The sequence below is a fragment of the Sinocyclocheilus anshuiensis genome, unplaced genomic scaffold (genome assembly GCF_001515605.1).
Source record: "Sinocyclocheilus anshuiensis isolate Anshui unplaced genomic scaffold, SAMN03320099.WGS_v1.1 scaffold326, whole genome shotgun sequence".
Taxonomy (NCBI): Eukaryota; Metazoa; Chordata; class Actinopteri; order Cypriniformes; family Cyprinidae; genus Sinocyclocheilus; species Sinocyclocheilus anshuiensis.
Window position 1 is genome coordinate 474,530 of NW_015546098.1, and position 14,605 is coordinate 489,134.

Sequence of the window (14,605 nt, forward strand, 5' to 3'; positions counted from 1 at the left end):
ACACACACACACACACACACACACACACACACACACACACACACACACACACACACACAAGATAGAGCTCCTATTAATGAGGGGTTTCTGGGATGAGTGTAAAATATCTGCTGACAGAGACAGGGCACATTTAAGAGATCAGAGCATTGTTTGAATTATGAAAAGATAAACTGAAAAGTCTAATTACTGGAAAAGAGGACGAAACCTGTGGCTATCCTTGCGTTTATAGACACCAGCTGAACACAGCCGAACTTTATGACTCACGCTGTTCAATCATTCTTTACTACTGCACACTGAAACAAAAGCTCAGGCTGAATTTACAAGTATCACAAGCAGTAACATATCTGATAATGCATTACTTTACTAGTTACTTGAAAAAAGTAATCTGATTACTTAACTCGAGTTGCTTGTAATGCGTTACCCCAAACACTGCTAATAAAAATACTGAAGGGTGTTGTTTTTTCTGAGTGACATGCACAAAAATAATGACTCATAACTCCAAAACTCTAGCAAGGAGAGTCAAAAGGTAGGTTTCGTTTGATAGAAAACTTTCTGTATTTTTAGGAAAATAAAATAAAATGTCTTTACATTTGGACATTCTCCTGCAGAGAAATAGCTGATAAAAGTGTAAGAAAAATGTGTGTGCTCAAGGGAAATTTTACATATCTGTCTTATTTGACATCCAATATCTCAGGAAAAAATAAGGTAGGGGGAAAAAATGTTTTGGGGTGAAAAATGTGTTAGCTGTATGTGAATTAAATTTTATAGTGACAACATGAAGTAATCAAAAGTTACAGCATTTGGAACCAAGGTAGCCTTTTTCTTAGCCACTGACAGTTTTGAAATAGTTGTTTTCTGAGTGACATACACAGAAGTAATGCCTCGCTCAAGTTTAGTCATTATGCTTGTTTTATTCTACTCTGTGAGATCTTTCAAATGACATATGACACATGACTATCTGAGCTGTATGATGTTTTTGACATATTAAGGGTACATGGCACAAAAACATATTTCATAAATTATGAAAACCAAATTGGCTACATGCATTGTAAAGGTCAGACTCTAAGCTTTCAAATGGCAAATTTTTTTTGTTGATCAAGGCAGTTGTTTTGAACACTCCATTTTAGTGGGACTACTCCGCACTCGATGAGAGTTGAATTAATTCCATTCATTAAAAAGCTGAGTTTCTAAGCTTTAAAATGATACCCATTTTGTGTTATTACATTGGGTGGTTTTGTGGTATTCCATTGAGAATAATTGACAGTTTTATATTTCCAGTGTAACAGGAAAGTAAGGACTTAGTTACCTAGGCGTCTGAAGTGGCTTTCTATGATGCCTGTGTTCACAGACAGCTGCTTCACGCACCAGTACCTAATGAACTTCTCTTCTGCACCTTACTGTGCTTGATAGCGTGTTCTTTTAGTCTACTGTAACCCGGTGTTAATTGCGTTCAAATATTTTTAATGTGTTAAACTGAAAAATATTTATTGCACAATTAAGGTGTTCATTTTGACAGCCCTAATTTTAACATATTGTAAAATGTATTGTATTAAATTGATGGCAAAGTTGAATTTTCTCCAGTCAGTCCTCAGTGTCACATGATCCTTCAGAAATCATTCTAATATACTGATTTGGTGCTCAAGAAACATTTATGATTATTATCAATGTTGAAAACAGTTGTGTTGCCTAATATTTTTTTGTGGAAACTGTGATTTTTTTTTTTTTATTGAAGCGTTGATGAATAGAAAGTTCATTGTATGCATTACTGCACATACAAATCCAGAAGAGAAGCAAAGAACTAAACTGAACAATAAGTTGCTAATGCATTGATGTCCCTCTCTTTTGGATACTGATAGCTCGCTTGAGGAAACAGATGCATGTCAAGGGCACATCAGCCCTTGCGGTCCATGGGTAACCCACACATTGTGGTCCTAGAGAGGGCCTGTGTCTTTAGTATAAACTAAACACACTAAAATATCCAATAAAAAAAAAATACTGTCAGTAATATCCCTGCTAATATTTATTTCACCAAAATAATAATAATAAAGTGGGTCAGTGGTCTTGTTCACAGTCACTCCCACAGTTGTCACTCCAAAAACTGACATGCTATTATCATGATGACAAAGCAATACAATATCAAGACAATATCAGCTTAAAATATCCTAAAAATTTGAGAGCATTGACTTTTATGACAACAACGGATCTCTTGTCACATTTAATGTACACTTTTTACTGGCTACAGGTTGCCCATTATAATGGAAATTTCTGCATTTTTCATTATTTTCTATTTTCCATATTGCATATTCTCTATTTTCTATATGTTCTATTTCCACAGGTGTTGGCCTTCGGTTTTTTCTCTGTGTGCATGGCTTAAACTTCTGTCAGCGTTCCTCTAACCGGGGAATGGCTATGACTGGTTGGAACTAGTCTGAGAAATACTCAAAGGTCAAAGTTGATCCTTGGACAGTCTTTCTCAGTCTTTATCAGTATAAAAGACACTATACTGAATTGCCTTCTGTCTTTCTCACTACAGAACTTCTGTGTGTCAGATTGACCATTCCTGCAAGAATTAAAGGGCCAATGACAAATCCTTTGACTGTTTTTGCACTCTCTGTTTTACATTTAGTAACAGATTCAGAACACCATGCAGTTAGTTTAGACTGTGTCAGAACACATTACACAGTCATGCAATTTAATGGCACGCAGAGTCTGTGATGTAAGGCAGTGACACCAATTAATGCAGCACTGGTGCTGTTCACAACAGGCCAGTCAATACGTCTGTGACTACTACTTTCCTATAGCATGTACACACATCAAAGAGCAACCAGCATTTTATCTGATCAAACAGCAACTCTACACACAGACTTAGTGAAAGTGTGTGAACGTCTGTGTGAATGTCAGAAGAGTGATGAGGGGGTTTGTGTGTGTGTGTGTGTGACACAGAAAGAGATGATTAATGGGAGAGTCAGACTGATATCAGAGTTGTAATTATCAGCATAAAACAGGTCACAGCGTTAGCATACACACACACAATCACACAAATAGATACAAAGAGCCAGACATGCTAGCCAGAGCCACTCGCAATCAGCACTTTAACAGCAATTTAATAAGGGAGATAAAGAAAGATGGAGAGAGAGAGGGAAAGAAAAGAGATGGAGACTCAGAGAGTGAACATACGAGTCGGTTGATGCGAACGAACTCCTCAGGACTCTTGGCCCAGAGCGGCAGCTCCACATCTGACACCACCGTCCCATCATCCATCACTCCCAGGTTGTAATTATTGGAGTTGACAAACATCTCAGGGAGGTAATAGAACTCAGGGATCAGCTCCTGTGAGAGACAGGAAAAAAGGCTTTTTAACGACAAATTTCACATTATTAACTGATGAAATAATTATATTAGGGCTGGCAATCAATTTAAATATTCAATCTTAATTAATCTCAGTTTTTTTTGGTATCTGATGTGTTAACAAGTGCGTTCCTTTTTAAAGAAAGAAAACTAAATAAAATGTATCTATGTATAATATGTGTATAGAAAAATGCAAACCTACTACGCAACAGATATCACAAATAAATGAAAAATCACTCTGTGGCAGACTTAGACTCAAAAGCCGACATCACATTTGCCAAATGTCAAAAATATGTGAATGAAATTAGCAGAATGATTTGAAAAATTTAATAAATGTGCAAATGCCATTTAAAAAATTATAATTAATTAATAAATTGCATCCATTAACACAGTGATTTTGACATCCCTAAATTAGATATATTTGACAATCAAAAATAATTATTCAACAATGACATTCAATTATTCTTTCCAAACAGGAAAGTAAACAAGAAAACAAAGCTGACTATTGTGCAAAGCAGATGCATTTCTAAACATACTAGATACCTGTACAATATAACAGCTCATTAAATGGGAATCAGGACTTGAGGAATCAGTTATTCCTTCTTTGAATCTTTAGCCTTTAATCTGTGCCTCGCTGCCAGTCTGAGTGAGGGATGCAGATGGAGCTACTCCAGTTTAATATGCAAAGAAAGAGCAACTGCATGTCATCCTGATAACGAACATCCAAACAGCAGTGCAGAGGCACACTGCAGTCAAAGCACAGAAAAGAGGACTAAACCTCTTTCTTCCTTTATAAAATGCGTGGGCATTACTTTGTTTTAAAAGTTGTAATAATGGGATTTTTAAATCTCATTACACAGCGTTTGGAGGGAACAATCATTCTTGCTGATCAATTCAAGTGCTCAAATGTGACATTTAACTCGATAACTTTATTCCAATATCGGACCCTGTCAATCTCAGGATTTTGCAGGTCAGTGGATAAATCCACAGATGAGCAAATTAATTAAATATGACATGTTGGTTTAATGGTAAAGCATTTTTTTCCATTCCTGTAATGCAATCTAACTTGTACACTCGAAATGCCTGTATTCCTATAAAGTGTGCATTGCGAGTGGCCAATTAGGTGAGCAAACAAATGATGGAAGGTTCAAAACCAGCCTTCTGCCTCACTTCTTTCTGGTCCTCTCTTTAAAACCGAAGTCTTTAAAACAAAAAGGTCATGACTTTACAATGGCACCAGGTGCCCTGAGGTTCATGTATGGAGCCTGGAGTAAATTTGGCATCTTCATTGGCGGCACAAAGACCCAGAGCCACTTAACCAATCAGAGGGCAAAACCTGTGATCCAAAATCCTGTCCTGCTGCGGGTCAATAGAGAGGGGTGCCCCTGGGACCCGTCTTAGGTCCTCTCTGATTCCCCTGAGGGGAAACTTTCAGTGTCCACACTGCTTTCAGCCTTTTGCACGGGGGTCAGAGGATAGAGGTTAAAGGTCAGGCCAGAGTTTGCCTGACTAGAGACAGACAGGATCAGGGTTGCTTTAGGCCATTATAGCTCTCTTTTGCCTGGACACAAAAACTGCTAAAGGCTTTTCACCCCTCGGTAGAATGGGGGAGTGTTTCTAAACGTGGGGGGACTGCTGTGCTTTTTGTTTTTTTAAGAAAAAGGGATAACAGCATGGCAAATTGATACATTATTACATTTGAAGGCACTTCTTTGCTTCTCATTTGCACCTATCAGACCTTTTTTGCAAGGTTGAGCATGTTTGAAATGTTCCACAGCTTCAAAGTCAAATAAACTGAAGGTGATTTCCAGGTTTTTAGTCAAGTCCTCCATTCGGTTTTGATGCACGCCAATCCTGTTACGCTGATCCACAGTGACAAGCTTACGCAGAAACCAAACTGGGCTTTCGGTATCAAGTGAGACCATGTAATGTGAGCCACATGTCTTATTACCAAATGAGCCCCTGAAAAATTAAAGCATGCAACGAGCATGCTAACAAAATGGCTGTCTGTTGTAATAGATATTTCAAGAGGTCTGGACATTTGTTAAAGTCAATGCCGAACACTCTGAAGGGTCTCTGAGGGGCTATGGTGAGCATTTGAGATTGCTGTCTGACTTTGGTTTGGGGCCGAACGACAAAAGGTTCAACTGAGGGTTAGAGAGTTGTGAAAGGTTTTGCAAGAGAGAGTGTAAGGGAGGAAAGGGGGGAAAGTTCGAAATCAAGATTAGTTTAAAGCTTTGATCAAGGACCCTTGACACTTTCATGGTAGCATGACAAGGATTGGTTGTGACTGTACATGTGCTAGGGCCAGTTTTTATGGAGAGGTGATGGGGGCAGCCGGGCTGTGGTGTCTCCATGACGACTGCCCTCACACCAAGTCCCAGCAAGCTCCGGTTACCAAGAGGAAGTCAACTCACTACAGAAACGTCTAATCATGTAATAGCCTCCACATTTGTGAAAAACAAAATATCAGTGGAAGGCGAAAACCAAATCCAGGCCAGGGACCGACTGATGCCTGATCGAGAAGAAATAAGCACAAGTACAGCTTTGTGCATGTGTATAAATATGGATGCATAACAATAAATTAAAAATAAGTAGCATTTCTATGTTAGAATGACTCAGAAAGCATTTCTGAGTGTCATGCACATATGTTGACGTACCTTCACATCAGACGTGTCCCTCTGGCAGTTTCTCCAGGCTCTGGACACTGAGGAGAAAGTGCGATCCGCGTGGTCAAATTTCCCACCTTGGAAATTCAGGAAGAATGTCGTGAAAGGCTCCTGAGAATAAAAGAGAACGTAGAAAATAAGGAATGTCCACACACACGTTCACGCTAAAACGAGTATTAAAAAGTCATGTTAGGAGCTAAAACAACTAAAGGGCAAATTCCAATGAACAAAGATCATGTATTTAATAACTACGAGCCTACTTTGATCAGTCTTTAGCCTGTAATTTGAACGATTTTTCAATACGTGCAACCCGGTAAGTTTCTCTTATTTAGCATCAATGCCTGCTGTTCATAACAAAGCCTTATACAATATGATTCTAATTTGTGTGCACTAAATGACATCCTCTTCCCCAAAAGAGGGACCTAAATGCTAAAGAAACCTGTTATTAACCCCGGGCAGACACTAAAGCCTTTACAAGTGCATTATTTGTTATTTTCTAATCATGCTTAATCTTGTTTGTGCAGAATCAATAGGTGGTTCTTTTGAAACAATACCTCCCCGATGAGAAGGATGCAATTAGAGTGAATAGCACCACAGTAAGCTTCACCATGAAAGAAAGATACCCTAATTACGCTGAGGCTTTTGGGTGCTTGACTGAATTTAACACCCGCCTTTTCTCTGTCAAGAGCCTCGATATCACAAGGTTGCTGATTTGTGCTATGGTACATGAATTAGGGTGTTTGGTGAAGTGGATTTGGGATAAGCCTGATAATAATGGGATGGGATCAATACAATGGGCCAACAGGGAATGGCTATGAAAGTGAAAAACTGTAACAATTACAGTGACGGCCAGGAATAGGTTAGTGACCTCTAGTGCTCTCTCTCTTGGTGTGTAGAATATGTGAATACACTAAACATTACAAATAAAGTTGAAAATAAACACAGAACTAATTTAAATCTAAAGCAACTGACATTGTACAAAGGCTTTGAGAGCTGCAGAGGATTATGGGACGTAACTGTAAAATGAATACAGAACTGGTTATATTGAACAAAACTATGCTTCATCAAAATACTGTTATAAAGCATATGAAGTATTTTTCCTCCGGAGTGTCACGTCTATGTTCTCTGCAGATATTAGAACACAAAGGATGAAGGGAAGATGAGCGATGTGTTGTGTGTTTGTTAGTATGCAGATAAGGCCTACATTTCAATATAACAATAAATCAACCTGACTGAGCACGCACACATGCCCAATTATAAACAACAATTAGTTGCAATGTGCTTCACAACAGATCACATGATGAATGTGTAGCATTTTGACGCAGCATGAAGAGCACAGAGCCGCTGTCTAACAACCCTTTAAAAGTGGCAAATCATTTGGACAATTATGACCATGTCCCGTTTATTTGTCCTACATAAACAGACATTAAAGAAAGTGAAATAACGCACTGACAAATGGCACGCTGACAGGCTTTTCTATTCTGATGCCATAAAAATGATTTAAAAACTGGTGCTGGAGCATTTTGGTGTTAATCACATTTCCGTGTTACAGTGTGACACTTGTGTGTGTATGTGCAACTTACAATCCTCAGTAGCCACATCTGAGTAAAGCTGGAGGTGGAATAGTGCGTGCCGTAGTGGAATTTGGGCACCTGCGCGTCCTCCCATGATTCAAAGCGTTCAGAGAAGAATGCAGCCCTCTTTGGGTTGAGTGCACCAATGGGCTGTAATGAGAAAGGACAACATTATTGGAATAAACATAAAACTGCATTAATAAAGCACAAATGTTCAAGAACCAAAGCAATAAATTATTAAGTTAGCTGTCAGAACAAGGACCACAGGTGTTACATCTGGGAAAAGTAATAATTTATTAATGCTAATCATTTATTTAAATAATAATTTAGTGCAGCTGCAAAGTTTCATCAATAATAGACTGTTATTTTAAAGAGATTCAACAGTCTGTTTTCTGTAGCTGTGAATAAACATAAAAGCTCACAATTCACAAAATAATTGTGTTTATTTACACAACGGTTCAAAAGTTTGGGGTCGGTAAGATTTTTAAATGTTTTTTAAAAAATTCTCTTAAACTCACCAAGGCTCCATTTATTTGATCGTTAAAAACAGTATTATTGTTGAATATCATTACAATTTAAAATAATGTTTTCTATTTTAATAAATTTAAAAAAGTAATTTATTCTTGTGCTCAAAGCTGAATTTTCAGTATCATTACTCCAGTGTCACATGATCCTTCAGAAATCATTCTAATATATTTATTTGGTCCGCAAGAAACAATATCAATGTTGAAAACAGTTATGCTGCTTAATATTATGGAAACAGTGGTACTTTTTTTTCTCAAGATTCAGTGAATGACAAATATAAAGTTCCAAAGAACAGCATTTATTTGAAATATAAATCTTATAGCATGTCTTATAGTAAATGCTTTTACTGTCACTTTTTATCAATTTAATTAATCCTTGCTGAATAAAATAATTAAAAAAAATAATACAATCATAAAGGTGTTCATCAACAAACAAAAGTCGGCACACCATAGGCTCCAAAAATGCAAAACAATTTAATAATGGACTTCACACAAGGTAACGTTTTGCGCTTCTTCTTTGTCTAGCACCCAATTTTGAGCATTTTTTGCTATTGATGTGCGTGCTTTGGTTCAGTTTTTAATGGTGTTAAACATTAATAGCAAACGGAAAGTAATGCAGGGGAGTTCATATGAGAGCTCATATGGTTAATACTCTCTTGCCCTGCATTGGGTTTTATCAAAGCATTGATTAGCTGCTTTAATTCTTCATTGATCTGAAGATGGAAGCGTATGGAAGCAGGTCATTATTTACAGTAAATGCTCATGTATATGTATTGTTATTACCCTGCTGAGTCTTTATTACTCTTGAACTAAAGCTTTCTGTCTGTCTCTCATACCTTAGTATGATCAATAGTAATGGAATGATGGAGTTCCTTGAAATGAGAGTGGGCAGGACAGATCGGCCATGTCCCTCTCATATCATAGCTGTGTAATGAGGGTCCTCTGCTGCTTTTCTATTGATCACAATGGTGCAAGCACAATATGGATGATTGTATCTTTTAATGTTCCGCTGTGCTTGTGTGTTTATGTGTGCCTGCATTAATGTGAGATTTAACACTGTGCAAGAAGGCCAAGGGCTGTGGTGCTCACCTAAAAATAGAGCTTAATTATATTTCACTAGTTCTAATATAATCGTGATTAAACTATGTCTTGGGATTTAATTGAGATTTAAAAAGGAGAGCTGTTTAATCAACGTTTGATTGTAAATCACTAAAGCTTGTAGAATTGCCACTGAAATGTAATAGACTTATGCTGAATGTGTTCTGTGTGTGTGTCTGTGTCCGTGTGTGTGTGTGTGAGTGTGTCTGTGTCCGTGTGTGTGAGTGTGAGTGTGTCTGTGTGTGTGAGTGTGTCTGTGTGTCTGTGTCTTTGTGTGTGTGTTTGTGTGTTAAACTGGAGTGAAGCCCTGGGCTGACAATGACACACGGTCTGCTCTCTTGTGGCAACTACGGTGAGAACACATACTGAATTAAACATTGTGCGATTTAACTGATTGATTGCGGTAATAACAGGACCCTCATTAAAGAAAGAAAGGGGAGAGCAGGATAAAAAACATTTGTCATAGCTCACTGTGTGTGTTTCTATGTGAATGTGTAAATGTGTGTGCATGTATATCAGTGTGTGTGTGTGTGTGCGGACCCCTCGTGTTGTTTACGGCAGTAAATTACGGTCGGAGGCGCTCCAGTACAATAGGGTCTCGTGACAGTGTCGTTCATCAGGGTTATCCCTGTACCACAGCGCGGTGTGATGGAGTGAACGCACACCACCGACCCTAATACGCTCTGGCAGCACTGCTGAATATTTCTCTAGTGACGGCTCAAATAAATGAGCTGCCCCAATGTTTTTAATTAGACTGCAAATCTGAACAGACTGCCGGTAGCTATCAGTATCAGCACTTCACCGTGCGGCTCAAAATTCAGGGTTTCTGAGGGGGGAATTCATGAATTGCGCCTGATAGATTTTTTTTATTTGCACACGATTCACGAATTATAGAAATCACAAACATGCCCAAAAAAATTCTGTGCTGGACACAATTTGCATTCACCACTGTGATCTAGGCACCTGAATTGGCTCTTTAAATGCAGAAAGTGTGCTTGACTAGACAGTGACTTAATTTAAGCCCTGAATAAGACCTAATTTTTTAGTTTTTTTGCACTGAAACACAGAAAGCAAAAGCGGTGCAATGTAATATATTACTAGAAGAACTAATACACTATGCTAAATGACTAAATATCACATAAGGAACTATTTGAAATCTACTTTCTCAATAAAATAAATCTCTGAGTCAGTGAATGAATAAATGAATGAAACTCTGGCATCAGAATTAGGAAATGTCTGAAGCTGAAGCATGCATTACAGAAGGTGTGAATGCGTATCTAGGGCTCAGTTGAAAGGGTGTAAATGATGTGATGAAGGGCGAATCAATATGCCATTAACCACATCACAGTGAGGTTGGAGAAACAGGTCAATACATTTGGTGTTACCTTTGTTAATGTACAAATATAATAATATGCTTTAGTCAGGATGCCTTTTAACTGTCACCGCACTAGTATAGGATGTCCCCATCATATATTTCTTAATATACTAATATAAAATCACAATATTACAATTAAAGTCAGCATGAAATGGAAATTCACAGTGTTTTCTAAATGCATCTTACTGATCTAATCGATTCATCCATGCATATGTTTTAATTTTTTAACTTTTTTTGAGCTTGTAATTTTTAATCAAACGGTCATAGCTCGATCTTCCGGTTAAATGACAGACATTTGCTGACATATTCTCCAATTATTTACTCCACTTAAACCCACCTTTTCTTAGAATCGACTGCAAGCTCACGTTCAGATCTGCATCCATCCAAACCAACAACCAATAGATAGAAAACTGCCCTACATTTTTTATTTTTTGATAATCTGTTTTACTCAGATGTACATCATAATACGTAAGAAAATGTGCTGCCAGTTCCATTACATCGTGACTTTAAGTGAACATGAAAGTAATTTTTGTTGCCATTTACAGTGTCTCCACTTATAACTTCTAACATTAGACAATTTATTAAGTAATATTTAAGTTATTTTTTTCCCTTTCAAACCTTTCAACGTATACGTTTCTGTTCTGTCCTCAAATTCCATCCTGTTACTCTTTTGTAAAATGAACTTAGCTAAAAAAAGCCAGTTTCTTAATGACAATATTGTCCAGGAAGTGTAGAAAAGCTACAGCACATCAATAAAAATGAATACAGCAGATTCGCTCTCTCTACCTGACCTGTGTGCGTGTCTCTGTCTCACGTTTGGAACAATTTCAGTCGTAATCCTATTATGACAATGATGCACTTTGATATGTATTGCAGTGTAGTATAAAAGATACAAAAGAATGAAAAGAAACATAACTGATCAACACACCTGTGACAAATGAGACGCATAAGAAGCAAAAACCTATTTTGGCTCACTCAGTTGAGTCAGTTTTGTTGTTTCTGGCTGCAGTGATAACTCTGGCTGCACCAGATGTCACGAAGAGGTTAGAGTTTATGATAAGAAAGCCAGCGGGGTCATAACGATGAGACAAAAGGAACATAAATTCATGAAGCACATTCCTCTGCCCGCAGGGAAGACCGTGCGTGTGACACGGCATCTATAGCAATTTCACCTCGCTGTGTAAAAGGTCCCACATGACCTGCTTCTATCAAAGCAGTGCTGGGACGTGGCATACGCAGATGACAAGAGAGAGCGGGAGGGGTTAAGGACAAAAAGAGAAAGACACACAGCGTATACAAGGTTCAGATGGCCTTCGCAGGCGAGACGGTGTTGTCATGGTCCACCGCTCATACACTGATATTGCCTGTGTCAACAGCATGAATAAAGCAGTTGTAATAAAGATTGTTGAGATTTGCTGTTGCTGGCTGCAGAGGGAGGGGCTGCTCTCGATCGGCCTCCGTTTCTCCCTGAGGCTTGAAAGCTTGACTGAACATAAAGGCAAGGCTGTCAAAATTAGAGAGAGAGAGAGTTTGAGGGAGGGAGGGATGGAAAGAGAGAGAAACAAAGGTGAGGGTGATGCAGGATGGTGTATAGGACTGTTGTCTTTTAACCGAGTGGGCGGAAGCCATTGCAAAGAAACAGAACGGGGCTGAACAAATTAATAAATAAATAAAGAGATATGCTGCAAGCTGTGTGTAAGTGTCTCTGGGTATATTTATTTGTTCAAGTATGCAGTGAAGGAAAGATAACTGTCTACCAGCTGAAAACTATATATATATATATATATATATATATATATATATACACTGTATATGCGCATTGCATGTATATAGATGATTTGCATGATTTGATTGACAGCCTTAATTTTTACTATAACATTATAATTGGCTCTGTACTTGTACTCTGCAAAATGACAATAAAGTTGAATCTAATCTAATCTAATCTAAGCATGTCACAGCGTCTGTGAATATTTTTGAGTGATGAAACAGTAAAGAAATAGTAAAGATCTGGTAAATTGTGACATTGTTTTAAACGGACAGTTTGAAATAATTGATAGACAATACTGCACTGTTACTGAGGTTTAAATCAGAGACGTTATTGAAAGACTCTTATTGCTCTCATACTTGCAAATCATGAAACTGAAATCCAAAAAGACCCTTTGTCTTTAGGAACTTTAAGTTAATTGTCAAATACAAATTACATTAAAACAATGCATATTTTATCCTGTCAGCTAGACTATACTGAAATTATTATAATTATATCCAATACTTATTAACCTGACCTACTCTGTCTGTACCTGAAAGAAACATGCTGTTTGCCGAATCCGAATTGGTAAAACACAGAGATATTTCTTTGCTAAAGGCAGTGCAGTAGATACAGATAGCATCATGTATATAAATCTGCACTGGAGAGCAATATGTGAGCGATCGTCTCAGTCTGAAGACAGTAAGGGTGACTTCTGCACCGCATGATTCTTTCTGCACAGGAATTCATCTTCCATTATCTCTCAGTCCTTTGTTTTCCTGCCTGTTAGAACTGATTTATTCTGCCATTTTGGGTCAGAGTGGACACTCGTTTGATCATCTGAGCTCTAAAAGTAATCCTCTGTCCTCCCTCCATTGGTCACCATTACATGAAACGGATGGTTATTTTTGAGGCAGTGACTGGCAAGCTTTCACAAGCACTTTTAAAGTGAAGTTTTAAAACGTAACTTTTGTCGTGCAACTCAATTACCCAAATGGTGCAATGCGAGTAAAGAGCATTCTTTTGGAGGAGTGCCCCACAGCTCCCTGACATGAAATATTCATCCGGTCTAGACTGAGAAAGGAGCTCTTCAAGATGGTTTTGAGATACAAACATAAGTGATTTATGATTTAAATAAAATGGACAGGACAGATAGGACGGAATATCAGAACTAGCATGTTCTTCCTTCTGACTAATCCTGGTTAATCACCGTCACTTCAGCGAAACAGCTATTAGTAGTTGACACAACAACCGACTGCAATTAAAGACCAAGGCATCAGGACCACAAGTGTTTGAGTCTGAGTCCTGATTTAAGAGAACAAAAGAGCCTCGTTCGCAAAGCTCTAATATGGATTATGGGTAAAGTCAGCGACCGTTGACATATGCCATGCTATAATGTAAGACTCTAAATATCTAATCATTATATTTATGTTGACATGTTTCATATACATGCTTTATAGGGCTGGGTTTTGACACAAATTTCATAATTCGATTAAAGTATACTTCACAAGCTTGCGATTCGATTCGATTTCGATTCGATTCGATATTGATTATTTTGGATATATATCAGGTACAGGACATGGCAAGTTTTCTCAAGGGAAAAAAAAACCTCTCAACTAATGCTGTAAAATATGCCTGAGAGTCAATAATATGGAAGGTTGAAATTTTCTGATTTAAACACTTAAAATATACTCAAAGTTTTTGTAATATTAAAGTTATAATACTAACTTTAACTTTAAATACATGAGACAGGATACGGTTTTCGGTAAGTTGTACTCATACCTTCAGATGTTCATTCATGTTTATTTCATGTTGTAACTGCTATTAAAGCGGAGGAGACGATCTGTCACTCCACATTAAACAGCGCCAAAAAGGCATTTAATATTTGAATATTGTAATAAAATGGACAGCATTTGAAATCTGAGACTTTGTTTCATATCAAAAGTAACAAAACGCTTATTGCACTTTATTGGATGGGAGGTGCGCTACAATGTTCCGTTCATTATCTGACAAACGATAAAAATGAGAATCGAGAAATCAACATTTTTTACCCAGCTCTAATGTTTTATACAGTATTTAAACCCTGAGCACACACTGAACATCTGGGATACAAAAATATTTAAACCTGGAAATTAAATGAAGATTTCAAATTAAAAAAAAAAAAAAGTTATGACACTATATGATGAATAAAAAATATTTAAAATGCTGCACTGTTACACTGTTACAAAAACTGCATCAAATGTATAAAGCGAGAGCCTGAGAGAGACAAAGGC

General features: G+C 37.6%; 1 protein-coding gene across 1 annotated transcript in view; it reads right to left on the reverse strand.

The window, feature by feature from the left end:
• The window catches only part of LOC107700305 (lipopolysaccharide-responsive and beige-like anchor protein), a 251,983-nt gene that overhangs the window by 44,237 nt on the left and 193,141 nt on the right, over positions 1 to 14,605 (reverse strand). Inside the window, exons 45-47 of the mRNA XM_016501927.1 lie at positions 7,601 to 7,741; positions 6,009 to 6,128; positions 3,178 to 3,330 (exon numbers count right to left, since the gene is read on the reverse strand). Of these exons, the coding sequence (XP_016357413.1) occupies positions 3,178 to 3,330; positions 6,009 to 6,128; positions 7,601 to 7,741 (414 nt within the window). The remainder of the gene's footprint in view (positions 1 to 3,177; positions 3,331 to 6,008; positions 6,129 to 7,600; positions 7,742 to 14,605) is intronic.